At 37.9% G+C, this 27,983-nt stretch overlaps 1 protein-coding gene across 1 annotated transcript; it reads left to right on the top strand.

Annotated features, from left to right (window-relative positions):
• WDR48 (WD repeat domain 48) lies at positions 1-27,947 on the top strand. The gene is made up of 19 exons (XM_082498903.1): positions 1-60; positions 8,569-8,709; positions 10,045-10,123; positions 10,338-10,420; positions 10,536-10,665; positions 13,988-14,076; positions 14,957-15,058; positions 15,419-15,643; positions 17,058-17,132; positions 17,483-17,585; positions 17,900-17,997; positions 19,848-19,955; positions 20,350-20,446; positions 20,967-21,062; positions 23,241-23,346; positions 24,788-24,875; positions 25,462-25,538; positions 26,271-26,463; positions 27,081-27,947. The coding sequence occupies exons 1-19, from the start codon at positions 13-15 to the stop codon at positions 27,174-27,176; spliced, it is 2,034 nt and encodes a 677-aa protein (XP_082355029.1). The 5' UTR covers positions 1-12; the 3' UTR covers positions 27,177-27,947.
• Positions 27,948-27,983: the final 36 nt, after the last annotated feature.

Below are 27,983 nucleotides of genomic sequence, written 5' to 3'. Positions count from 1 at the left end.
TCAACATGCAAGATGGCGGCGCATCATCGGCAGAACACGGCGGGGCGGCGGAAAGTGCAGGTGAGGGCCGAGGCAGGGCCTGGGGGGGGAGTATCGGGGGTGTGCGGCGCGGCTCTGCCGCGGCCTGGCCCTGCAGGAAGAGGAGGAGGAGGACGACGGGCGGCGGCGGCGGCGAGGCGGAGCGCGGCCCTGGAGAGGGGCGGTGGCGGGGGTGGGGTCAGCAGGCGGGGGCGGCGGGCAGGTGGCGGGGAGCGTCAGGAGGGCTCCAGGCTAAGGGAGGGCTCCCCTCGGGGACGCTGCCGCCCAGCCCTGAGGGGCTGTGGCAGCGGCTGCTCTCAGCTCGGGGAGGGACAGGGAATGGGGGTCTCTATGGCAACGCAATCGCCTCCTTCCCTTTCCCAACAACCCTGAGGTGAAGGGGAGACACCTCTCTACACCTCACAATGGCGGTCCCCCATCTCCACTAACGGGCGAAGGGGCGAGTGGCTGCTCTCGGGACCGCGGCCCGGCCGGCCGAGGGGGAGGAGGTGCTGTTCGCCACCGAACGGCGTGGAGCCAACCTGGAGGCTGGCAGCGCTGAACCAACCCGCCCGTCGGTCCTTTTCAGCTCCGGTCAGCGTTTCTTAAAGGAAAACTGTGGCCTAAGCAGTCTAGTGGGTGTAAACTGCCTCGGCTCACCTCAGAAACGATCAGACCTGGTGGTGTGGGCTCATACATAGCTATGAGTACGCTGGTGTAGCCTTGGTGGAGACTGGTATGACTGAAATGTGTGTAAAAAGTCAAAACCCTTTAACAGTAAAAGTCGTGAAAATTGTTTTATTATGGTCCTCAACTTTTTTTGTTCTTGTCTGTGATAATAGCAGCAATTTAAACATTTTTACAGCTTTCACTATGGGAAAGATTTAATGTTTTATCAATGTATAAAGCTACCTACCTCTAGCGGCAGGTGCAAGTTTCAGCTTTATCTATCCACCCTGATCAAAAGAAATAAACAGAGGGCTGGAGCACCTCTCCTGTGAAGACAGGCTGAGAGAGTTGGGGTTGTTCAGCCTGGAGAAGAGAAGGCTTTGGGGAGACCTTGTTGCAGCCTTTCAGTAGTTAAGGGGGGGGCTACAGGAAAGATGGGGAGGAACTCTTTGTCAGGGATTGTAGTGATAGGACAAGGGGTCATGCTTTTAAACTAAACCAGGGTAGATCTAGACTAGATATATGGAAGAAATTTTTTACGCTGAGGGTGGTAACACACTGGCCCAGGTTGCCCAGAGAGATGGGAGATGCCCCATCCCTGGAAACATTCAAGGTCAGGTTGGACAGAGCTCTGAGCAACCTGATCTGGTTGAAGATGTCCCTGCTCACTGCAGGGGGGTTGGTCTAGATGGCCTTTAAAGGTCCCTTCCAACCCAAACTGTTCTATGATTCTATGAAATATTGATTAAGCCTGAAATAGTATTAGGATCCTTCCAAACAGAGGTGGGGTTGGTTTTTGAACACATCTTTTGCGTTTTATCACACAGAGGAAATGTGCACTTCTTTGTAGCCTTTAGTGTTTTTCATGGTTAAGGTAAGCACTCAGTCATTATTGTATAAAGAATTCTTTTGCCCTACCAAAACCCTCAGACATTCTTTAAAGTACAAAGAATCCAAAATATAATATCCCTTTATTGACTTAATTGTCTGTGCTATAAACAAGTTTTTGCAGGTTGCTTTCCTAAGGAGAGGGATTTTATGGTAACTAGATATTTCTTTGATGTAGTCCTATTTCTTTATGAAGTATTATTTCCCTGACAGCAACATACATCAAAGAGTACATTGTTTCTTTTTTTACTACTACATTCCTTTTCCAAACATTGCTTAGCTCAAAAGCTTGTATTTACAGGTGGGCTTGTGCTGGTTTATGATGTCTTTTCCGCTTTCATTGTGTTATGTGATTTATTTTTTTTCCGCTTCATGTGCTGTTGTACCGATCTGTGTCTCAGCCAGTATATTGTAAGTCAAGTTCTGCAGAGAATAACTTTGGTTATTTTATAAGCATATATAAACCCTTGAGTAGAAGCTAGGTATTTTCTTTGCGCTTTTATCATTTCACCTGCTTGGTTAGAGACAGGATTTTGTTTGTGTAATGGAATTCTAAGAAGCTGTTGTATCCATCAGCCACTGATGGAAAGTTAAAACCACTAATAGTTTTGCTTCCCAATGGCTGAGCATTTAGCGTGCTGCTACATCAAACTTTTGAGAGGCGGGGGTGGGGATAAATTTCTCCCAAACCTGTGAGGCTAGGGAAAGAAGCTCTTTAAAATTACCTCTTGGGCATGGAGGAACTTTATTCCTTACATGGCAGAGCTGGTTGAAGTTTATGGAAATTGGAACTATTATTATCTTGGATGCACCTGTTTTACTGGTAAGCAGAACCATCCAAAATAGTCAGTTTAGGGTGCTTCTGCATATAATTGTATGTGTCTAAGGGTTGAATCGTAATAGATTTGTTTAGGGCTCAAAATAAATTCCATGCATAAAAAAAGGTAAGAAGTTCAATTATTTTAATAAAAGTCAGGCATTTGAAGTGTCCATTCGCAGGCTGTTGGTGTTTCTTGAGCTTAGCTATGCATGTCTGAAGGCTGCAGCAGTAAGGTTGTCTCCTTTGGGAAGGAATGGGGGTGCAGACGTGTGTCAGACACTGCTGTGTAATGAGAAACAGTTGGCCATATGCTGTAGCTTTCAGATAAGTTACTGTGAATTAAGACAAGATGAAGCCACTTTTCAGCAGGTAGCTTAAAGTAGCTGCCCTTGAGGAGCTGCATTGTAACTGCTGTCGCAAACTTGATGCCTGGCCAGACTAAATTCACCCCCACACTCAAAACCTATTGACAGAACATGGGAATTTTGCCATAAGTGATATGGATCAGCATCTTTCTTATAAAATTATTGAATGAATTTTAGGTCCTTTTTGTCTTTAAGTCTTGTCCAGAATAAGAAGATCTTCTTGCGCTGACATTGTCATTTTTATGCACTAATACTGCATTATGACAGCAAGTAGAAAGTGAAACAAACCTTTACATTTAGAAAATGTTTCAGCTGATTTTTTTAATAGTGCCATTTATTAAAAGAGCACTAGGTTTTGTATGCTGTAATTTATTAGGTTTCATATATATTGTATTTTTATATTTTATAATAAATATGTCAAAATATGTTTATCCTTATTACATATATAATACTTAAGCAAATGAATAACCAGTAAGTTGATTCCATTATTAAAGGATAAAATGAACTTGTTAATGCCTTCTATTACTTTGATTCTGGGGCCTGGAGTACCTGATGAGAACATGCTGATATTTGAATATTTAATTTAAAAACTTATTTTAAGTGATACATCTGCCCTACCAAGATATTAAGGCAATAGATTTTTATTTTTTTCATGGAGCTTGACTGCTGCTGCTTTCATTTTTTGATGCAATTTGTGTCAGATGTCATGGAATCCTTCCAGTGATTTTGAAACATACCGAGTTCTGAATTGTTCAGAATAGCATTTGTGTATTTAAAATTTTTCTCTACTTACAAACAGGGAATGCCCTCAGAGCTCGGCTGTTCACTGTTTCCTCCACCGTGCTGGTGTGGGAGTATTTTTAAAAGCAGATTCTACCCATCTATTAAAACAAAATCTGTTATGATAAGTAATGTAACAAAAGTAACAAGATTTCAGATCAACTGATACACTCATCCATGAAGGAGACACATCACAGGCTCTGTAAGAAATTTGCTTGGCTTTGTGTGCTGAAACGTATCTGTTGACAGTAACTTGATCTCTGGAGCTCTTAGATAGTCATTAAAATGATTAGTCCTGATCCATTTAGGGTACTGAATCCCATAAATTCTTTATAATGAGGCTCCATCACCTTGTAATGTTTGTGCGCTGCTGCAGTGAAATATTCTTATTCGTTATGGGAGTTTATAAAAGCTGCAGTAGTACATATAAAAGGCCTTGGACGTTACTAAAATATTTCATATCCCACAAATCTTGCCCCTCCCAGACCATCATGGCAATAAAATGACTGTGGTCTATATCATAGTCATTATCATCTTTGTGGTTTCCAACTGGCTTTGTGAATCAACGCAATGAACTAAGTAGTAAGGTGCTCTCAGTCTGCCCTGTTTGAAGTGAATGCCAGCTGGTGCTTAGAGTCGTAACTTCCAGGTGACCTCTGCAGTTCTCTCCAGGCAGAATGCAGTACCTTATCTGGAGCAATAAAGATGTGTGTGCTGCGGGTCAGAGTTGAATTTTATCACAGGAACTTCTTCTCAGCCAAAAGCCTGTTGGTTTGTGTGTGTATACATGCATACTTAAATATTTACTTTATATTTTTGTATTTGTTTGTATAGTTACTATATTTAGTAATAGTTCTTACGTTTCTGTACTCAGTGACACTCAAATTAAAAAAGCAGAGAAACAAAAAAAAACCCCACGTCTGACCTTCATGCCCAAAAAGAAGAATATAATGGAGAACCACATGTGGCTTATCATCAATCTTCCTCAGTTCATTTTAGTGAACTTTTGGGTTTAGTGAACTTGCTTGCTGTCCACCACGCTTACACAAGTGTCAGGTCTTTTAAATCAAGTTGCTGTTGCTTTTATTGGTACTTTTTAAGTTCCCTGTGCGAAGATAAGCATTTCAAGACCCTTTCAAGAATTTTGGTGGAACCCTTAATTTGTCCCTCTGTGTTAATATACAAGTAATGTATTTGAATACAAGCCTGGATGCTTCTGGTGTTATTCTTCTCTTTCTAAATGGTCCCATGCGGTGTACAGCAAATGTCTTGTGAGGTTATTTTTAGTTCAGCCGTGTATTCTGTGTATCTTGTTCTAGGTTTTTTTTAATATATTATATAATGTTTATTTCAGTCTAAAGAACTGGTTTGCAAGAGTGGACCATTTAACATTTTTCGGTTTGGATGAGAAAATAAATTTATTAACTATTTCCAGTGTAAGCAGCTGACAGTTACTAGGATGTCATTAGACCCCCAGTGAGAATTGAGTGTCCGTTTTGTGCCTTAGTCATCCCTTTTCATTCATACTCTATTCATGAAAAGTGGTTTGTCTTGTCCTTGCCTAACTGCTCCCACAGCAATATTAATTTGAAATGTTGGTGAGGTATGCAGTAAACTCGCTGACCACAAAATAATTTTCTTTCATCTTAATTTTCTCACCCTTGTGCTTTTAGTATTAGAAATAAATAATAATAATAAAAAAGAATTTTAAGGAGCTCATGCTTAATTTGGGTTAGAATCACTTTTGTCATTGAAAAATGGCTATGACAGTTTCTTCCCATCACAATGCAGAAAGCTATCATTACCTATTTTTAATACAATAGGGATTTATTGTACTTCTTACTCTTAATATCTTATATTTTTAAGGCAGTTTATCAGGAAAGGTATACTATTCCTTCTGTGGATAGAAAAATAAAACTGTAAAAATATGAGTCTGAGGAGAGACAAGAGTAACTGGTTGAATTCTATGACGCTGTTTTGTAAGCGTCAAGCTTTTTTTGTTGTTTTGCTGTCTTTTTTTCCATTGAAGCTGTCATGTATTTACACCCAAAAAAAATGGAACAGTAAGAAGTAAGATTTTAATCTTTTTTTAATTCAGTTGTTTCAGCAGAATTACTTTGTCAAGTCTCTCACAGGAAGAAAGAAGGATGATCTTTTATTAACACTGAACTGGTACTGAGATCTAGCTTTCGGCCTGAGATCTACCAGACTCGTTAACCCTGAAACAACAGAATTTTTTGTCTCAGTTCTCTTAAGATGTAAACAATACTTGCCAAGAGATGTTCGACTAAATTAATGTGTGGAAGTTATTAAAAGGAATAAAGGGCAAATTAAATTTGACCTTCATTTGAATATTTCAGTACTATTTGTAGTCAGTACTGGTTGTCAGTCTTCCCTGGTCATGTCTTTGAATGATGGAAAAAGAGCGCCCGGGTGAGGTGACAGCCACAGTTTCAAGGTCTTCTAGATGGAAATTTAATTGTTATGCAAATTCCATTATAGAAGGAAGTTAAAATTATTTCACTACATCTAATCTCTGTGAGCTTTTTTCACTGCTAGTTTCTGGGTTAAGAACAATATTTTGTTTAGCACAGAAATATTTTATCCATTGTATTTTAAGAAATTATGAAATTACTTTAATTCTGTCAAGATTAACGTAGAAATACAACTCTCAATTTCCACAGTCCCGTGAAAGTATCAGTCATATATGAAATGTACCTTATTTATTTGACTAAGCCACTATTTGCTTTTTTTGCATATTTAGAAGTTATTTTTGGCTGTTCTTTACTTGTACTCATGTAAATTAAAAAAGTAACATTATTATGAGCAAAAAGCTCCTGAAAATTCTTGGGTGACTAACATAGTTTCACTGACTTATTTATGAATGCATAAAGATAAAGAGCTTTATATTATACCTGAAAATATAACAAATATGGGAGGTAACTGACAGAAGAGGAACAAATAAAAAAATTGAGGATTCGTCAAAAAATATCCTGCTGTCAGTTTGGAGAAGCAAGAGCTGAAGGGCTCCACCTGATCTTGTGTCTGACACTATTTCAGGAAGAGATCATTGTCCGTAGTAACTAACATCAAATTTCATCTACTGACCTTTAGGTTTTGAATTCCTTTAATTTGTGTCTTACCTGCTCACACTTAGTATTTTTAACTGAATACTTTCATTGGCTTTATTCAAAAAGTTTGAAAGCAGTGTGAATTTAGTGGCCATTCCTTTGTCTTGTGTATTCTATCACGTTAGACCTTGACTTTGTTAGTAACATTCTTTTACTCAGGCAGTCTCTGCGGGTCTTTAAGCAATGTAGGTGTGATGTGATTGAGCCCAGGTGAGGAGTTGAACATACATCTTGCCGTCTGCATCACAATTAAAAAAATATACTTCAAGTATTTGAAGTGTTTTAACATAACACTGTTATGCGTGGTCGACAGCGTCTTCTCTCAGTAAAATCTCTGAAGCTGTGTGTAGGCAGAGACTTGAGCTCGGATAGCCGGAATATGACGGATGAGTCTGGAATGGGTGAGAGAAACCGAGTGTTGGAAATTAGGACACAATCTGAAATGGGAAGGAAGAGCTGTGACTCTATAAGGACTGTGAGTGGCTATCAAAGTCTGAGCAAGAAGTGCCTTAAGAGCATTGGGACATGATGTAATAAATGTAGCAAATGGACTTGTGGAATGATAATGTAGAGTATTAGGGCAGAAAGATTCAGGAAGCTCTTAATTTTGATTCTCCAGTGTTGGTCTGTAGAGCTGAGAATAGGACTGGTTGTGTGCTTTCTAGAAGCTTACTGTGCTACACTGGGTTGGAATAATTCAGTTGAGGTGTTGCCCACATTCACCAAATGGACCTGTCAGTTCTTGTGGTATAGAATCTGAGATGCTGTAAAGTGTTTCTTCAGTGGTAAGGACCACTGAACATTTTGTTTAATTTGTTGGTTTCATTATGTGCAACTGAGATCTGATCTGGAAAACATTTTCTTTATACTGCTATAATGCAGTTATTGGAGTGAAAAATTACTTTCAAATCTCTAGCCCAAGACTACTCCTTGAAAGCATTTTCAAAACACTGGTACTTATGTATCCAAATGATTCCAGCTGTGGACAGATTGGATTACACCAAGCCTAAAATTTTACCTTGTTGTTCTGATTATATTTTACAGAATCTGGGAAGGAGCATAGCTGTCAGCTTCCCCTTCTTTATGTGTGAGGGCTTTCCTCATAGTAATGCATAAATCCCCTGTGATCAGGAGATGCAGCACAGTGCGAATAGGGTAACTGAAGAAACTGCAGTGCCTTATAATCGTGTTTACTGAACAGTAATAATGGAGAGTGCTGTCGCCTTTCCAGTATGTCTCCTTAAATCTCCTTTTAGTGTTTCCGAGCAAAACAATGAAATAACCTATACACACAGTGCTGTCAAATACAGAAGGAAAGAAACTAAAGGAATAATGTATCTGGAAGAGCAGTAAATATTTGTGGTTGTTTTTTTTTTTTTTTTTTAAAAAGGTTTCAAAATAATAGTGACAGCTGAAATATATAGCTATAATTTGTATCTGCAGTCCTTCAGTGCTTTGTAATCCTTAGTGACTGTATCTTCTCCCTTGTGAGTCTGGCTAATGCTGTCATCCCAGCAGCAGAAACTATGAAACCTATTCAGGAACTGAGACACAAACTCAGTGTGTTGTCTGGGATCGCCCAGAATATCTGTGCAGAGCAGGGAATTGAACTAAGGATTCTCTGGGTCTAAGTTTGAGTTGTAATGATTAAATAATCCTTCAGGCTCCAGTTCTAGCACTGCTGACATTTTCGCTATAATTCTTCCCTGTTTTGGGGTAGGGGGAGGAGTTACTGTGGTGGTGTTGGTAACTCTCAAACTGAGAGACTTATTAAATGCTTGTAAAGCTCTTAATCTTTTCTACCTAAGAATGTCACAGAAATGAAATTAGATGGAGGCATTTTATGGCCAAGTCAATATCTTAATACCATAATTGGATTTGTGTAAATGTATTTTAGGTCTCCTATGTGATTAGAGATGAAGTGGAGAAGTATAACCGAAATGGGGTAAATGCACTTCAGCTGGATCCAGCATTAAATAGACTCTTCACAGCAGGCCGAGACTCTATTATAAGGATATGGAGTGTCAATCAGCACAAGGTAAGTCAAGAGAGGATTCCTATGTCTAAACCTACTTTTATCCAAGTGCTTGTGCTAGTAAGCTGCCTACAGTTATACATCTGATAGTTGTTTTTTTTTTTTTAACAGCTGCCAATTATTATGATAGGAAAATAATTTTGATATTGCTCATATGGTAACAAAATATGTGGGAGAGAACTAAATTGCTAGTCACAGAATGGTTGAGGTTGGAAGGGAGTTCTGGAGGTCATCTGGTCCAGCCCTCCTGCTCAAGCAGGGCCACCGAGAGCTGGTTGCCCTGGACTGTTTCCAGGTGGCTTTTTCTCCAAGGATGGAGACTCCACAACCTCCCAGGGCAATCTGTGCCAGTGCTCGGTCACCCTCACAGTAGAAAAGTGTTTCCTGGTGTTCAAATGGAACCTCCACTGGGCACCACTGAAAAGAGCCTGGCTCTCCCTTTTTCACTCTCTCCCTTCAGGTATTTATATACATTGATGAGCTGCCTCTTCCAAACCTTCTCTTCTCCAACAGTCCCAGCTCTCTCAGCCTTTTCTTCATGGGAGAGGTGCTCCAGCCCCTTTATGATCTTTGTGGCCCTTTGCTGGACTCTCTCCAGTATGTCCATGTGTCTCTTGTACTGGGGAGCCCAGAACTGGAGCCAGTGTTCCAGGTGTGGGCTCACCAGTGCTGAGGAGAGGGGAATGATCACCTCCCTCGAGCTGCTGGCCGTGCTTTGCCTCCTTTGTCACAAGGGAACGTTACTGGCTTATGTTCATCTTCAAGTCCACCAGAACTCCCTGGTTCTTTCCTGCCAAGCTGCTTTCCTGCTGGGTGACCCCCAGCATATAATGGTGTATGGGTTCCACTGAACAAAAGGCCAGTGTTAGGATCTCAAGCAGGCTACTGGAAAACAGGGCTTCCAAGTGAAGGGTGCAGAACATAAAACTTCATGAAGTTTGTGGCTTGGAGGAATTCTGAGATTTTTGTATTGTGTTTTGATTCTGTTCCTCTTCACAGCAGACCAAGTCCAATCCCATAAATGCAGAAATAACATTAGCTTGTTTTGGTTATAAGTTTTTCTGTGATACAAAACCAAACACTTTAAGGTGAAATTACATATGAAATGAAACTGTGAGTTTAAAATGTATAGGAATTCCACTGAAAACCATTTTGTGGTACCTTACATAGCTGTATAGTTCTTTCACAACAAAAATCTGGAATAGTGACTTCGAGCAACTCTACGTTAGGCAACTTTTGATCCATTTGAAGGTTGAAGAAAATGTTACAACAGCATCTGATAGTCACAATCTTTTCCATTTGTGAAGAGATCTTACAAACTTTTTTCTTAATTTGCAGCAAGACCCTTACATAGCATCTATGGAACATCACACAGATTGGGTAAATGATATTGTACTCTGCTGTAATGGTAAAACATGTAAGTACTTGAAAACTATAATATTCAGAAATTATGTATTAAAGTATGTTATCTACTGCTTTAATTATTTTATGTCATATTACATAAAATGAATTTCTGTGATGTGTATTGTAAATTTGGTAAATAATGTAAGCAGGTGTTTTACTGAAGAATTTAAATGCTCTAAAGTAATATATAAGCCATTGAAGTTTACTCTTTATTCTTTCCACTTTAGTGATATCCGCTTCTTCAGATACTACTGTTAAAGTGTGGAATGCACATAAGGGATTCTGCATGTCAACACTAAGGACACATAAGGTGAAAAACATTATCTGTAAATACTCTGTTATCCTGACAATCTTTTAAATATTAAGATGTAGATTTCAAATGGATAATGTTGTTAATTCATGTTGTTATATTTATTTTGTTGTAGGATTATGTGAAAGCCTTAGCATATGCAAAAGATAAAGAACTGGTAGCATCTGCGGGTCTGGACAGACAAATATTCCTCTGGGATGTAAATACTCTAACAGCACTGACTGCCTCAAATAATACCGTAACAAGTAGGTACCTAGGGAGGGGAGGGAAATGCAATGCATTTTATTGAGTAGCATAATCTGAGATCAATTTAAGACTCTAGGTACCAGTTTCTGTGTAGATAAAAAATGGCAATAATTTTTAAGGTGGTCTTAGGATATACTCAGTCCATTTGTTGCATTATGTAATAGCTGAAAATCTAGAGCAGCCAACAGTCACCGCATTTAGAATAGAGGACAGGTCTCTTTGAACATTCTCTCCTGAAATGTAATGTGCTGGTATTCTCTGAAACGTGATAGAGCTTTAGCTTCAGAAGCTTTTTGCTCCTCAACTAACCTGTTAGAGAAATTTTTGCTTAGGTTATTTGTTAGTGCATTTTCTGTGTATTATAATGTGGTTGGGTTTTGAGGGTTGTTTTGTTTATAAAGATGCTGCAAAAAGTGCAGTACAGCTCCTAAAGCAGAACTTGGCATATTTAGCAAGAAGAATAAAGTTACTAGATAAATTTAGATTTAAACAGTGTGAGGTAATACTAAGCACTAATTACATGTAAGGATAGCATGCCAGTGAGATCTAACTCACTAGTTAGATATTAGAATGCAAGGGGAAACTGTCCGTAGATTCTGCTTATCAGGGTTAATCCTTAATGTCATCATCCTTTAAGTAGTGGTCTGTTCCACTTCTCTATCCCAATAAAGACATTATAGTAAACAACGAGATCTTTCCCCGTACAGCAATTCCAACACAGCTTTCTTAGAATAGTCAGGATACAACTAGTTAAGTTTCTCTTCTGGGAGGTATGACACCAGCCTTCAAGTTCAGTTAGATTTAATTGCTCAAGCAAATAACGTAAATCTGGATCATCAGCATCCTGATTTGTATGGGCTATTTTACAACACATTTTTCCAGAAAGAGGTCTAATTTGACCACAGCGTGTTTTGCTGCTTGTAGGTAGGTTGGAAAAAATACTTTTCAAAGTGGCTGATGTGTTTCATTTTATACTTAGTGTTTGATACGTGTTTAAACAGTAGCAGAGTCTCAGATGTGTGTGTTGGGAAAGAACATACCATCCTGCTACACTGCCACACTTGAATTTTCTTGCTTCCTTATTCATAGGTGAGGAATGATTCAGGAAAAATCTGCAAAACCAAAGTTTGAAATCGGCCCAGCAGACTTTTAAGAAATTTCAGGAATACGCGATTCTGTAAATAAGAGGCAGGCATATAGTTGTTTTGGTGGTTTTTTTTTGACTTACTGTTTTGGCTAATTCTGAAAGGTGTGTTGGTTTTATGGGTTTGGTATCTTCTAAAACTAAAAGCACATCTGGTGGGCAGAACAGTCATTTTGCATGTGTTCTGTCTACAGGACCTTTTAATTCAAGTATGGCTTTATGCTGGTAGGTCTGTGTAGCCTTCAGAAGAGAGATGGCCTCTAGTGAGCTGTGTCGATCTGCAGAACAGTATTGGGATGGCACATGATGCACATAACTAAATAGGTTTATCTTATATTTCCCAAAAGTTTTCTTTCACTGAAAGTAGAATTATTTTATCACCAAACTTTGCTGATAACTGTAAGTTATGCTATCTTCTTGTTGAACAGGGAGTTTTTGAACTAAGAATTTATTTGCTGGCTCACAGGAAAACTCAGTTGTGGGAGGAAAAAATAAAAGGATTTCTTGAACACTGTGACAGTGATACAGAACCTACATGGTTCGAGTGAATCATAATTGGGAGACAGGGAGTACCGAGGAGCTGATGATTGTTTTAAGCCCAAGATCAAACAGAAGTGGAGGCATTACCTCTGAGATGACAGAAATAAATTTGCATTTCTAGAGTTACAACGGTAATGCCTTATAAGGGGGAGGAAGGGGAAGCAGGGAGTTGCTTTTCTTTCTAGTGCTCCCACCTATAAATGTTTCTGTTGGGAAGAACACAGTGTGTGTCCTTAAAGAACGTGGTTTTCCTCAGTCCTTTCCAACAATATTGATTTTTTTCAAAGTGAAAATGAAGATTGTTTTTGTGCATTAATTTCCTATCTGGTGACGAGGAAGCGGTATACACAAGCCAACATTAAGAGGCAGCCTGTTTTTTAAAGAGTCTCTCAGTTAGCATAGCCATAATTTAAATCAAGTGGAGCGATTTTGCTTTTCAGAGGTAGTCTCTTCCAGAAGGTGGTGGAGTTGAGCTTTGCTTTTGTTCTGGCATAAATGTTGTTTCTGTGTACTTATGATTCTCTCTTCCGTTTCTGATGTCCAGACTGTGGTAACTCTGTACGTTATCCTTTCATAAATTATGGTGGTTGAACAAAGTGCTAACCTTCAAGAGTTTTCAGTTCTGCTTTTTCCCTTTAACTGTTCTCTGGGGACAGCGGAAGACCATCACTTTATTTTGGCAACAAATAATAGATTTCATTTGAAATTTTATGTTTGGATAACCATAGCTAGTAGTTAAGAGGACCCTGAAGTAAAGCTGCGTAATTGTTCTGCTGTGACAAAACTTTTATGATATTGGGTCACAAATAGTGTGTTGGAAGCTTATTTCCATAATATACATAAATCACTATATAAAGTGTCACATTTTTGCTGGCAACGCAGTTTGTTGCTATTCACAGCCTTTTTGGCATACTGATTGTATGGTTTTGAGGCTTGATGAAATGCCTAATGGTGCTCTCTGCATAGATTATTTTAATTTGCTGTGTCTGTGTTTTTCCCAGTTGAGGGATTGGTACTTTATTCTGTCCAGAAGTAGATTAGGCTAGATGGTACAGAATTCCTCAACTCTGATGGTAGGTGTGAGGCTAAGGAGTTGCCATGTGGTTTTCCCAAACACAGAGGTGGCATCCGTGCTCAGGTAACATATTTCAACACTGCAGTGTAACTTCAGTAATGCATCTCTGATGAGCTAAGAAAGGAGAGCCTTTAATATATAATGTAGAATTCTACTGCTACTTGGCTTGGAATAAAATCTCAGCACAGAAATCCAAATGCTGTGTATTATTAGATTACATAGAAGTATCATTCTCTGGTAACGTAGCTGAGAAGAGCAAGTGTAACTTGATGGTCTTAGTGCTGAATTGTGGTGCCAAAAGCGTGCCATGGTTGTAATGACCATAAGTCTGAGGGGTACTTCATTTTTATGCAGCAGTAGATTAAGAATTGGGATGGGGTTTTCCAAGCAACATGCTGTCTATAGTCTTTCTTTTTCTTTAAGGCAATTCTAAATATGGGTTAGAGTGGCGCTATTTTCATGGATGAAAGGTTATTAAAATACCCTAAAATACTGGTTTGAGTGAATATGTTCTTCAAAGGACAGCATTAAAATTGAAAATGTAAATTTTATTTTGAAATAGCTTCTTCCCTGAGTGGAAACAAAGACTCCATCTACAGCCTCGCAATGAATCAGATGGGAACAGTCATTGTATCAGGGTCCACTGAAAAGGTAAGCAAAAATCACGTACAGCTCATTCCACTTCAGTTCAAAGTGTAATATAGACAATTTTATTCATTTTCAATGTAATGTCTGTAGCAGCTTTTGTGTTTTTAATGTCAAGGGTAGACCCTTGTTTTTTAAGTGGGAGTGTAAGTGTGGGATGCAAATACCTGCCTCGGTCTGAATATGTGTATATATCCATATGGCTTTAATACACAGAAAAGACAATCGGATCATCTTGTGTAACCCCCTCTCTATCAGAGGTCGTTACATTTCACCTGAAGAGCTCTTATTTTGGGGGCACGTTACTCAGATGATTATAAAAATTGAAGCAGTTGCCACGGGTGAGAAAGAAGTGGTGCCAGCAATTTGTAAGGCACCTGTAGGAGCTGGGAAATGAAGTGAGCTAATGAAGTTCAAGTGTTCCCAAGACATAGCCCATGTTCTTTGTTGTAAAGGAAGGTGAAACACCCTAAAGTCCTCTGCAAGTTGTTTTTTTTACCTAATCTAACCATGAGAGACCTTTATTTCCAAGTCAATATAAAAACAGAATACACCAACAAAGCATCTGAGAGGATTCACAGAATTGTTTTTTTTACCAACATCACACTATCCTGTTTCCAGTCACTTCCATACTTTAATTTCTTAAGACAGCAAAAGCCAGAAGAAATGAAATTAAAATCAAGCGAAGAAAATCACATCTGATTATTAGAGATGCATAAGCACTAGTTACATCTATCTTGTTCTAATGAAGTATGTTTTTGGTGATGGATGTCTGCATGTTTGGAATAAGGGTCGGTTTATTTGGAAAGGCTTAATTTTCTGTAGAGAAAATGCATTGGTGAGAAGAATGATTCTAATGCCACTTATTCAATATCTATTTGTGTAGGTTCTAAGGGTGTGGGATCCAAGAACTTGTGCAAAACTAATGAAACTCAAAGGGCACACGGACAATGTAAAAGCTTTGTTGTTGAACAGAGATGGCACTCAGGTATGTGCTTTAACGTGAGACAAAGCCATTTTACAGAATGTAGAAAAGTCATTAGTCTTTTTCAAGATAATTATTTTATGTCATACAGAAGGTAGCTTAACAAATATTTTACAGATGTGATTAAGGGAGGGAGGCTGGTGGGTGAAAGCTCTGTTTTATTATAGGTCCATCTAGATATGTAGGAGGTAGTTTACGTAAAATGTCTGGAAATTGCGAGTAGAGTTGTTAACTGCCATTCTTCATTTAGCACAGTCTTAATGGAAAAATATAACCATAAGTATTATGAAAGCTCTTTATGGAAAAAATTATTTTAAAAGACTTAAATACCTGCTTGATTTAAGTATGATGGTTGTTGCTCAGTGTCTTTCAGGCAGCTCTGATGGGACTATCCGCCTGTGGTCCCTTGGGCAGCAGAGATGTATAGCCACATATCGAGTCCATGATGAAGGTGTTTGGGCTCTGCAGGTCAATGAAGCCTTCACTCATGTTTATTCAGGAGGAAGAGACAGGAAGATTTATTGTACAGATTTACGAAATCCTGATATCCGTGTACTTATCTGTGAAGAAAAGGCACCAGTTCTTAAGGTAATTGAGTTTAATTCACAGAATCGCAGAATGGTTGAGGTTGGAAGTGATCTCTGGAGGTCATCTGGTCCAACCCCTCCGCTCAAGCAGGGCCACCTAGAGCTGATTGCTCAGCACTGTGTCTGGATGGCTTTTGAGTATCTCCAAGGATGGAAATTTTACAACCTCTCTGGGCAACCTGTTCCAGTGCTCTGTCACCCTCACAGTATAAAAATGTAATTGTATTGCATGTTGTCTAATGAAATAGTGGCTTGAGGTATAAGTTGATAGAAGAATGCGTATTGGGCAACAAGTGTTTACTACACCACATCTTCAGTGTATCGAGTTTGTCTCCTAAATTACATCTGAAACTTAATTGTCTGAAGAAGATAAATGCCTGGCAGCTACTAAAAACGTGCAAATTCAGATGTTACTGGAATTGAAAATGCATCAGACGTGAAAAGTTGTTTTTACCAGACTCTAGTACCGTTTTAAGAAATTAAGCCGGCATTGCCAAAGCTTTAGACAAAAATTGATGTTTCTTAGCAGCAGTATCTGTGCACACAACTGTGTTAGAATATGTTGCGTACTTGTGGGAACCAGAAGTAAAATTTATTGTGGGTTTTTTGAACGCATAAACACAATGTTTCCTTAACTGGAGCAAACTGCATGCAGAAGTCTGAGTCTTTTGAAGAGACTGCTTTTTGGATTTTTTTTTTGCTGTCTGTAACTCTAGGTGACATGACCTTGGAACACATAGGTGTACAGGGAGTGTGCAGTTGAAACAGACACCAATATATGAGCAATCTGGCTTTCGTTGTGAGTGAACTCTGGCTTAGTATGTTCAGATAAAATACTGGATATTTTAATGTAGTTTTGAAAAAGTCAGAATCTGGGAAATTTCAGTTCAAAATGCAAAATGAAAGCTATGGTCAGCTGTACAAAGGTCAGAAGGTGTCTATAATATCTTAGCTACAGTGATTCATTATTGTCCAAGAAATGTAACAGCAGAGCCAAACGTATAAAGTTCTGCTTTTAAATTAGTACAGAACTTCTTACATTCTCTTTTTAGCCGTGTGGAGTGTTTGAATGCGAAGTAATTCAGAAAATATTGTACTTATCAAACTGTCCATTGCACAAGATTGCATCATGCTTAGAAGCAACTTTAAATACTGGCTGTTTAGACGCATTCCATCTACTATTATCCATGTCCAGAATTTCTTTGTTGAATATTTGAAACAAATTCTCTGGAGTTTCAAAAATCGCAGCTTAGTTATTTTTCACTTAAACTTCATATTCCTGTAGTAAACTGAAAGTAGTGCTGTTTCTGAGAGACATCCAAGTATGGGAGCAGGTCTACACAGACCAAATATTAATTGAACAAAGGCAAATTAAGTTAAGCGTGCCTGAAAGTATCTGTGGTTTCATTATTTAGATGGAACTTGATAGATCAGCTGATCCTCCTCCAGCACTTTGGGTTGCAACAACTAAATCCTCTGTGAATAAATGGGTAAGTGATATATTTTACACTCTGAATTCAATTAAGTAGTCATGGGATTTGCAGTCTTGGTTCGAGAACTGTTGGGCTGTTGCTTGCAATTTGACTGTGACTTGCTATGATCTGTAAGCTTTCTCTAAAAAATAATCATAAAACGCTAATACTGAAATTGATCAAAAGACACTGAGCTTTGAATTACTTCCTTTGCTGTCTATTTATGCTGCTTTTAGAAATAAATTATCTTACTCAGAACTGGATGGTTAACATCTAAATAGCAGCATGAACTGGCAGTTGTTACTCACAGATAAAAGCTAAGTTTACAGATCATTATGAATGTGTCATTATTTTGTTTCTTTCTTTAGACTTTGAAGGGAATTCATAATTTTAGAGCATCTGGAGATTATGATAACGATTGTACCAATCCTATACCACCCCTGTGTACACAGCCTGACCAAGTTATAAAAGGTAAACAGATGTTTTCCAGAGTACCTTGCAAAATCTGTTATCATTAGCAGAAGTGGTAGATCTTTAAGACAAAGATCTTTAAGGCTCAGGTTTTTAGATGCTTGATACTGTGATTTCACCCAAAACAAAGGCAGTGTGGTTATCATCTATCTAGAGTTAGTTACAGTTAAAGCAGTGTGTAGGTGATATTCAAGTCTTGCGTCAAATGTGAAACCAAAGAACAATCACACATGTTGTGTTATACAGTTTTAATTTAATGTAATATCAGGAAAAAAAAATCACCGTAGTGACTTTAATTCTTGTTTATTTGCTAGGGGGTGCTAGTATTATTCAGTGCCACATTCTTAACGACAAGAGACACATATTAACCAAAGACACAAATAATAACGTGGCATACTGGGATGTCTTGAAGGTAAGTATATAATTTTGGATTAAACATCTACTGTTAGATTATTAATTATTTTGTACCTTTTTTAATATTGTTTTTTCAGTCCTGTGGTAGAAAGAAAGTCATCTTTCTGGCCCAAGACATAATGCCAAGATTGCTTTTTGAAAGGGGAGGGGGCATTTCTGAGCTTTTCTGCATCTTTGCCTGATTTGAGGCTGGGTGTTGACATCTTCATTCACCTGAAATTCAGACCCTTGAATTCTCTCCTGAAAATAGTAGTGTTTGTTTTGATAGGGCTCTCTTTCAAAGGGGGCTCTTAGCGGCCCGTGGGCCTGTGTGCCCAATGCAGTACGGAATAGCATAAGAAAGCTTAGCCTGCAAAAGGGAAGCCTGTGCTTCAGGTCCTGCTGCAAACCCACAGGTCCCAAGCGAGTGTGCTGACTAGGAGTCTGTGCAGCAGTCTGAGAGCGTGAACTCACCATTGCGCTGGTTAGTTGGCAAGAAAGCAGGCAGGAAGGCAGGACTGGAAGGAGAGTGAGCAGGAGGAGGCACGGCTCCCACCCTTACTTGCTCCTGTGAGATAAGAGACGTTTGGCGTGGCATTTCTTTATCTTGCTTTAACCGATGATTGGTCAAAACGAGAGCAAAAAGAGTGCAGAGAAAAAGGACTGGAATCCCAGATCAGTGAGATGTTCAGCAGTTTCTTCTCTTGCAAAATCCTGTTTGAAATTTGAAATTATTTTTTTTTCATCTTGAACTATGCAGTGCTCCAGCCAAGATTCAGTAATGAAATAAAGCACGCCCAGCTAACTTACTGAGTCCTGACTGAAGTGAGAAAGAAGGGAATTAAGTTGGAGAATGTAGATTTGTACTAAAAGTGATCTAGATTACTTCTGTGGAAAAGCAAATAGCTTTTCTTTCTTTCATTTACAGTGGGTATATATTTAAGTCCAGTGTTAGATCTCAGGACCAAAGTCAAATGCTAATGTTAATTTGTACCTTCATTCAATTATTTTTCTCTTTTGTTAGTATGGGTTTCAGAAGCGTCTCTTAAATATGTTTAAATGCATATTTGCTGTAGAGATGGGGTTACTTGTCAGGTCAAAGTGTCATCTTATATATAGGATCACTGCACTCTGAAGCTGAGACTCTTTATCGAGGATGCTGGAAGATGAGAGGGAGGTTTTCTTACCTGTAACTACACCCTCCAATCCTTACTTCCTGTAACTCTTCCTGGATTTTGAGGAAATAACTCTTGCAAGATTACAATTCTTAGAGTTTGCTCAAAACACGTGTTTCAGGATGACTCTGCAAGTGGATTACAGGAACTGGGATGTTAACAGACTTACTTGAGGAGCTTTAAAAATAAAAGTATACAATAAAACAGGTAGATAAACTAAAACAGGAAAAAAGAATCTGCACACAAATTCACTCACTGCTGTTCCCATTGCAGCAGTTGAGCTGAATTTTTTGCTAGATTTGCAGCAAATATTGGTGTTTGATGGAGAGTTGTACTGAAATGATAGTGATGGGGAGAACAATGACAGGGGATGCTAGAAGACAGCTATCTGCTCAGCAATAGGAAAAATGTTTATTGATGTGAAATAATACTTCAGTACCTCTCCACAGGCTTGATGCCACTATCTCAGAAATAAATAATAAATACAGCATAAAATTTACTTACATAAACTATTGTTCAATTTTTTTGAGAAAAATTTGAACCTTTAACTTGTGCGTTTCTGGACTACGGTATTCATGGAGAAATCATAAGTCAATCTTTTGAAGTGTATATGAAAGTCAGCTAAAAGATTTGAGGTGTTGATATGACTCAATGCTCAGACTTTAAAAAATTGTGTATCTCTTTTGGTGTACAGGCATGTAAAGTTGAAGACCTTGGGAAAGTAGACTTTGAAGAAGAAATTAAGAAGAGATTTAAAATGGTGTATGTGCCAAACTGGTTCTCAGTAGACTTGAAAACTGGGGTGAGATGCAATTCCTAAATCTGTTATTCTAATGTCATATTTCATATATTTTAATATACTGTTTGTTCACAAAGATTTTATTGTGTTACAAGTTTTGAAGAACAATCATGATTTATTTGATGGGTTAGATTTATTTTGAAGCAAAACAGCAAATTTTACCTCAGTTTTTAATCTGAATAACAGATTCTTTTTTTTTCCCCCTCATGGTATGGTCAATTTAAATCCACTAATACTAATTATGAATTAATACAGTTTGGTAAACAAAGTATGCTATCATGCATTTAGAAATTCTTTGTTTGGTATTCCTAGCTAAGTATGAACAAAATGAATTTATAGACTTGTTTAATACAAAACGACTGTTGCATTCCTTTTCCTGGTGGTCTTTCTCCAACAGATGTTGACAATTACTTTGGATGAAAGTGACTGCTTTGCAGCCTGGGTTTCAGCAAAGGATGCTGGATTTAGCAGTCCAGATGGTTCTGATCCAAAATGTAAGTTTTAACTAATATTAGTGTTTTATTGAGTCAAAAAAGCAGAATAAATTCCAGCATTTGTGCTTCAGAGTATTCCTGTGCCACATACGTGAGCAGCTGCTTGGATTTTAGGGCTTACTTTCTTGAGACTACATTCTGCAGAGAATTCTCCATTGAGAATGGTTTGCTTTTTTCTGAAACATTTCAGTCACGTTCAGGTTTTCTATTTAACTTGGTTTTAAAGCTTCAGGAAGCAAAAGGGAAAAAGTATATTCCTAAACTTTGGAACTATTACCTAAGCTAGAGAATATTATAGCATGTGTGTCATTCAACAGTAGCGATTTTAAAATCAGCTTTTCCTGAAAGATTGTGACATACAGCTCTGTGATAAGCAGATTTCTGTGCCCACGAATAGTTTAGTTTGGGAACAGAACTACTCAAACTTTTGGGAAAGTTTTCAGCTGTGGATCAAATGTAGAATATTATGATGCCAGCAGTTTTTATGTAACTGAAGTTCTACCTCACTCTGTCTTGACAGTAAACCTTGGAGGGCTTCTGCTACAAGCACTTCTGGAGTATTGGCCTAGAACACATATCAATCCAATGGATGAAGAAGAAAATGAAATAAATCATGGTTAGTATTTTAGTATTGTCCTTTCTTAGGATTTGTTCATATATTCCGTTTGTTTATATTTCTGTTTCTTTAACAGATACAACTTGACTTGCTGTCTTACACCTGTCTCTGTATGCACTATAGACTAATGTTTTTTAATGTTTTTAAATTTGCTTTACACCAAAATTTGCTGAGTAGCTTTCTTCTTCTGAAACTACCAGCAAAAATCTTAAGAACTTTAGTCCATAAAAAAGTAGGTGAATAGATGCTTCTGAAGTTACAGAAACACCATGCCTTGATGGAAGAACAATTACAGGCAAAACTAAGGCTTGACTTGGAAAAGAAACAGCCTAGATAATGACAGCAAAGAGCAGTAGTTCAGTTACTCAACATTAGCCAGTATTCTCTTGACATAATTCTAATTTGTTTCTAGGTATTATGAACAAATATAAAATAAAGATTTATTGGAAAAAATCTATTCAATGGCTATTAGAATACATGGGGTAGGTCTGTATGAAACCATCTTAGAGAGGGTTTTTAAGGTAACATTGCTAAGTCTAACCAGGCATGAGATAAAAAGCACAGCTATGTAGAATGTAAGATAGTGGCTGAATTTGGCAGAAGAGCCTGAATAACTCCTAAATTTGTGGATTATTTTGAAATTAATTCAACCCAGATCCCAGTTCACTGAAAAGTCTTGTCTTTGATTAAGAAATTACTTTCTACAGATAATGCAATTAAGAAATCTGTAAGTTCAGCAATATCTTGCCATTTTTGTTACAAAGATTATGCCAAGAGTTAGCTACTTTCTTCTTTCAAAAAAATGACCTCTGTGGAGGGTTACAGCACTTGGCAGGCTTTTCTGGATAAAGTTGCTGATTCTCGTACTTTTGTGTATTGGCAGTCCACAGCTTGAGAGCCAGACAATAGATGAGAAGTATTAACTCAGGCTTTTGCATTGCTGGAACAGTGATGCTGCACTAGTTATTTCTGTGAATAGTTGTGGATTAGTGGAGTGTTTAGAATATTCGCTACAGAATCAGTCCTTTATTTCCCTTTCAGAAGTATCAATTAAGAAACTGATACTGAACGGTGACTTAAGATAAAGTGTACCTGTTGGACACTGAAATTTGTGTAAAGAGACAAGAACTTAAATGTACATATATATGATATGTGTGTTTATGTGCAGGATTGTTCCTCTGAATTGTTAGCAAAACTGAAGAAATCTTTCAAACTGCAGGATTTTTCACTTGCTCTAACTTCAGTATCATATTCATCCTTTCAAACAGAGAATAGGTTTTCTTTTTTGGTTTCTTTGCTTGATGCGATTTTTGACCTTTCTTTCCCTGCATGTATTACTGCTCAGAAAGCTAAGGAATTATTCATCTCATGAGACTATGCCATTTAAATTTCTTGTGTTGCTTGAATTCAACGTCCTGTTCAAATGCAGTAATTAGATGCTGCAGTGTAATTGAGATGATCTTTCAAGTGAAATGAGGGTATCTGAATACTTCTGTATTGTGTTTCAAGATATCTGACTGACTAAAAGCATAAATAATGCTGATTTTTCTTTAATCTTATCATATCTGTCTGATGAGGAATCAGGTTCTGCAGTGTTTGAAGACCATGATGCTATAACTAGCTAAAAATAAACTGAATTTAGAATGCAGTAACTTCAAGGAAATGTGAGTCTGAGCTTTACTAGTACACTAATTTGACATCTGGCAAATCCAGGTAGAAAAGCAAAGCTAACGTCCTTCAGAGTTCTGTACTGTCTGGGGGGGAAATAGTCTTGCCTCTGGAATCTCTTCAGTTGGTTTCTGAAAGTATCGTTCAGTTTCACAAATCTTCAGAATTCTGTTATGGAACTGGAAAAAACTAGTTACCAGGTTTTGGTGCATGAGATCTATTTCCCTTTTTTAAAGGCTTTTGGAATAGGCCTTCCACATACCTGTGTTGGTCTAGTGATTGTCTAGTGTTCCTTTTTATAAACTTGCTATGTGTTGGAAGTGGGGATTTTCCTGGTTTTTATGAAGCTTATGATTTTATTAATTTATGAAATGCATTAGCTGTAGGTGAGAGAGATGCTTTTTGATCTACGTATGCCCAGTTTTAAGGCCTAGTGAAGTCTCACTGTTGTGTGTTTGGTTTTGTGTTGGTTTTTTTTTGTTTTGTTTTGTTTTGTTTTTTTTTCAACAGTGAATGGTGAGCAGGAGAACAGAGTCCAGAAAGGAAATGGATACTTTCAAGTCCCACCACATACACCAGTTATTTTTGGTGAGGCTGGAGGACGCACTTTGTTCAGGTATAAAAATTCAAGAGTGTGAATTCAGTGGCTAAACAATCACTTCCTTTGTGCAAGCAGAAATGTTATCAAAATGTAATCTTGCATCCATTCTGTACTGTGTATTCAAGACAAACCCTTGACAGGCAAAGTAAGCAGCTGTTAATGATAATCTTGCATTGTCCAACTGAGTATGTGAGTTTCAACATGAACAGGGTGTGGGGTTTTACAATGGTAAGAGTTTGTATATTGTTCTTAGTTGTATGTCATAGCTTTGAGATCTTTTTGGGTGCCCTCTTCCTGCAAACCGACTAACTGAACTTAGTTCTAGAATGACATTGTGCTACTTCAGACTGTCATAGAACTTCTCTTACAAGTCTGTTGTGCCGGTTTTGGAGCATTAATGACTCAGACAGCAGATCCTCCTCAATGGAGAACTGGTTTCTGCTCCTAAAATAACAGTTGATGGCCCATTAGGAGGTCCTCCGCTCTGGCAGGTAGGAGCACAGGTTCTGTACTGTAATGTGTATATACTGATTACCCTTCTATTTCTTCTAATTCTACATTGAAAAGCCTAACTGTGATACGACAAAGACAGTTTGATAGAGCTGCAGATAAAATGCCAAGCTTTCAAATACCGTGAAGCATTTCGTATTTGCTAACATAATGGATTTTAATTTGGGGTTGGAAGGTGTTTAATTTGTTGTTTGTTTTTTTTTTTCCCAAGCTAAATAGACCCAAAGTCTACGTAACTTTCAGTCCATTAATTGGTCAGTAAACCAGGGTAACCTTGTTTTCAGCTTTGAAAACTGATAATTTTTTTCTGCAGTATCAATGTACTTACATTGTAGCTGGGGCTTAATATTTGCATCCATTCTGTACTGGTGGACCTTACATCTTATGTAGCTTATTCTCAAGACACCACTGAAAAGACACCATTGGAGGGAGCAAGCCATACTTACGGGACCTAAAGGATATGACAAAATACTGGATTGGAATTTATAAAATTGCTTATAGCTGTGTTTCACCATTGTATGTGTGCGTTGCTTAAAATTGTTTTTATTCTTTCCATTTGGTGAGAGCTTAGCAGACACTTTACATGCCAAGCTCATTTTCCCAAGCAGAAAAGAATTGCTTTATGCCTGGTGCTTTCCCCTCTCTCCTGACAGTTTTGTATTTCAACACACGAAGTAGTTTTTTAAATTCCTCTGTGCCATAGCCTCTGGTCTCCTGAGATACTTCTCCCTGTTTCTGCTCTAGGGATCCGTCTTCTTCCTGCAGCTACTTTTTCTAGTCTTTACGGAAAGTATGTGATCACTTCCCCAATGAGTTTGATGTGAAGGCCCAGCTAACCAAGTTCAGGCTCCCTGCCCATTAAAAGTGCAGGTCCTCTCCTGAAAGCTTTTTAATGCACATTACAATAATTGTTTTCATTCACAAAGGTTATTTCTCTATGTCTTAGGTTATTGTGTCGGGATTCGGGTGGTGAAACTGAATCTATGCTTCTAAATGAAACTGTGCCACAATGGGTAATTGACATCACTGTGGATGTAAGTATCGTGTACAGATTTTGCTTTTTTATTGTTGGTTTTTTGTTTTTTTTTTTAAGGTGAACTACAGGGGTTTTTAACTATGCAGGACCTGAAATGACAATTTAAATTTTTGCTGTTTGTACTTAAAATAAGTGTTCTCAAGGTCTATATTGAGGGCCCTTTGAGATTCTTTTTTTTTTTTGTGTGTGTGTCCAGTTAAGGTATTTTTGCTCACTTTCTTTTGACAGAAAGTCTTAGAAAAAGAATTCAAAGCACTGTGCATAATTGGGATCCTTTTCAAGTGTGGAGCTCAGGAACAGAGAATACTCTTCATATTGCTGCAGTCTTTTGATACTATCTAATTTCTTTTGAAATAAATGATAATTTATATTCAAAAGCTAGATATAATATGTGCATCATCTAAATTGAAGCATCTCAGAAGTATGAGTAATTTGGAAGTTGGCTGTGGTGCTTATGTTGATTAAGAATCTCTCTTGGGTTTTGATAATTAGGAGCTGAACATACTTCACATACCAGCTGGTGCAAATAGGAGCTGGTAACAGTTTATCCTAAATTAACACTTTTCACATTTGTTTCCTTCTAGAAAAATATGCCCAAATTCAATAAGATTCCCTTCTACCTCCAACCGCATTCATCATCAGGGGCAAAAACTCTAAAAAAGTAAGTAATGCATATTTGCATTTTTATTACTATTTATTTTTTAATTATTATTATTTAAATATACTGATGATATATCTTTATGTTATGGTTTCTATTTCTAACTGTGATGAGTAATAGCTTCTTGAAAGGAAAAGGTACAAAACCTGACAGTAGGGAATGCAAGATAGATAATGCCTATCGCATTAGCTGTAACTGGGAGTTATATAGGTTAGAAATCAGTGCAGGTCCTCAGGTACAAAGTCAGTGTCACAGACAAGGTGCTTACCATTTATATGCAGCAGTTTGGGGTATTTTCCACAAATGCCTAATTCCTCTTTGAGTCTTGTTGAATTCATCAGAGAGAATTTGTGAAATTCTGTTAATGTAGTAGGGTGACAAGCATATTCTGTCTTCTATCTTTTATTATTCCACATCCTGTGTCCTTCTCTTACTAATCCCTTCTCTATTAAAATAAAGAGGGTTGCGTACAATACTCTTCATCTAACGTTTGATTTTAATTCAGTCTTTTGAATATCTTTTCTGGACTTTTCTGAGTCCCTTTTGCTGTGTGAATCTGGATAAATAACTGTTATGGTCATGGTATTCTGGATGATCCTGATAATTTACTATTAAACTTATATTATAAAGAGCTTATCTGTGTATTTGACTAGTTCGCTACAAATAGGGTATTGTGAAGATAAGAAATAGAGTTTCTCAAGTTTTTTCCTGCCAAACTTTGCTTACTTTATATAGAGACCGACTGTCAGCCAGTGATATGCTTCAGGTGAGAAAAGTGATGGAACACGTGTATGAGAAAATCATAAACTTGGATAATGAGTCTCAGACAACTAGTTCTTCCAATAATGAAAAAGCAGGAGAACAAGAAAAAGAGGAGGACATTGCTGTGTTGGCAGAGGAGAAGATTGAACTTCTGTGCCAGGACCAGGTAAGTTACTTGGGCATTTTAGCCTCTGAACAAAACCAGTGTCTAGCACTGAATCGGTTGTGAATTTCTGAATCCTGGGCTTGCAATATGCTATAGGTTATTTGTTACCTTTAAAACTCAGTAAATGTTTTAACATTGTGTTAACTGACTGTTGACACAAGTTCAAACACCTGCAGATAGCCGGATCAAATAATTGATATGGTATGCCTGTTTAATTTGCTTCTGACCGGTTACATTTGTAGGATTACTCACACTCAACAAGCAGACAATACAATTCCCTAGAGTTCCATTTCTAGCATTTTTGAATGGTTTTAGTTCTCCATATCTAGCAGAGTTTAAAATTTGTCCAAAGTCATGAATTGTCTAGTAAGTGTAATAAGTGCATGAAGATTAAATATTGAGGAGGTGGCTGTAATATGAAGTTATATGTTACACTGGTAAAATCTTTCAGCAATGCAACAGGTTTACTCTCTAGTTGAAAAACCTGATCCTTTGCGTGGTGCGTCTTTGATGCCAGTTCACCTGTGGGATTGTTTTACCCAACCAGAGCGTTTTAGCTTTGAATTTCTGACTGTCTAGCGGATTTGTGGAATAAAAGATGAACTTTTACTATTTAGGTTTTGGATCCGAATATGGACCTTCGAACCGTAAAGCACTTCATTTGGAAGAGCGGTGGTGATCTGACGCTTCATTATCGGCAGAAATCAACGTGAAGGGTGTGGTGGACCCAAATGGTTACTTATGTACTTGACCATACTGTACTGGTTCCAAGTGTAGTACTATAGAAGCCCACTGAACCCCTAAGGTAGATGAGACTTCTAATGACTCGGTATGGACGGAAAGTATACATTTAATTGAAGTGACTAATAGACCTGTAATATAGAGGAAAAAAATCTATATGACTTAAACTAAAGTCTATCCTAGTCTCAGCCAATGAGATGGGAAGTCCCTGAGTGGTTCGTGTTGTGTGAGGTGTACAGAGAATGGATGATAATCCAGTGCAGACTTTTGCTTCCTCCTTTTTTTTGCTTTTCCTTTTCCAGAACATAATATCCTCATCTGCTCATGCTTGATATGAAATTGGTTCGGCCATATTAGTCGCTGTGTTCACAATATAATTGAGAACTGCATACGAGGTATTTTTTAGTACATTCCATTCATAAAGTTCCTACAATGATTTCTCACGGGTTACTCAAACATTTCTACCACTTAAAGACATTTGGAAAAGAAAAACAACAGAAAACAGGTATTTCATACTTGAAAGAATCGGCCCACTGAATTGCAAATGAAGGGTTAATGTTAGAATTGTTTTAATACTGCAACGCAATTGTTGCTTTAGAGAGCTGTTGACATGCAGAATAAGAACACTAGATAAATATTGTAGCAGTCAGTCCGATGATGCTGTGCATCATAACAGGGTGAACATGCTTTGCAGCAACTTAAAAGATTTTTTTTTTTTTTTTTGTAATTATATATAACTACTTCCTGCACTGTGTCCTAGGTGTTCTAAAGACACACTA

Source organism: Vanellus vanellus (genome assembly GCF_965231255.1).
Source record: "Vanellus vanellus genome assembly, chromosome: 2".
Taxonomy (NCBI): domain Eukaryota; kingdom Metazoa; phylum Chordata; class Aves; order Charadriiformes; family Charadriidae; genus Vanellus; species Vanellus vanellus.
This window is presented reverse-complemented; position numbering and strand designations above follow the sequence as displayed.

Excerpts from the sequence above, each read along its gene's own strand:
- WDR48 (XM_082498903.1), top strand. The coding sequence starts at position 13 with ATGGCGGCGCATCATCGGCAGAACACGGCGGGGCGGCGGAAAGTGCAG. Across the intron at positions 10,124-10,337 it reads CTGCTGTAATGGTAAAACAT|TGATATCCGCTTCTTCAGAT; the intron begins GTAAGTACTTGA and ends TTTCCACTTTAG. Across the intron at positions 17,133-17,482 it reads AATCCTCTGTGAATAAATGG|ACTTTGAAGGGAATTCATAA; the intron begins GTAAGTGATATA and ends TTCTTTCTTTAG.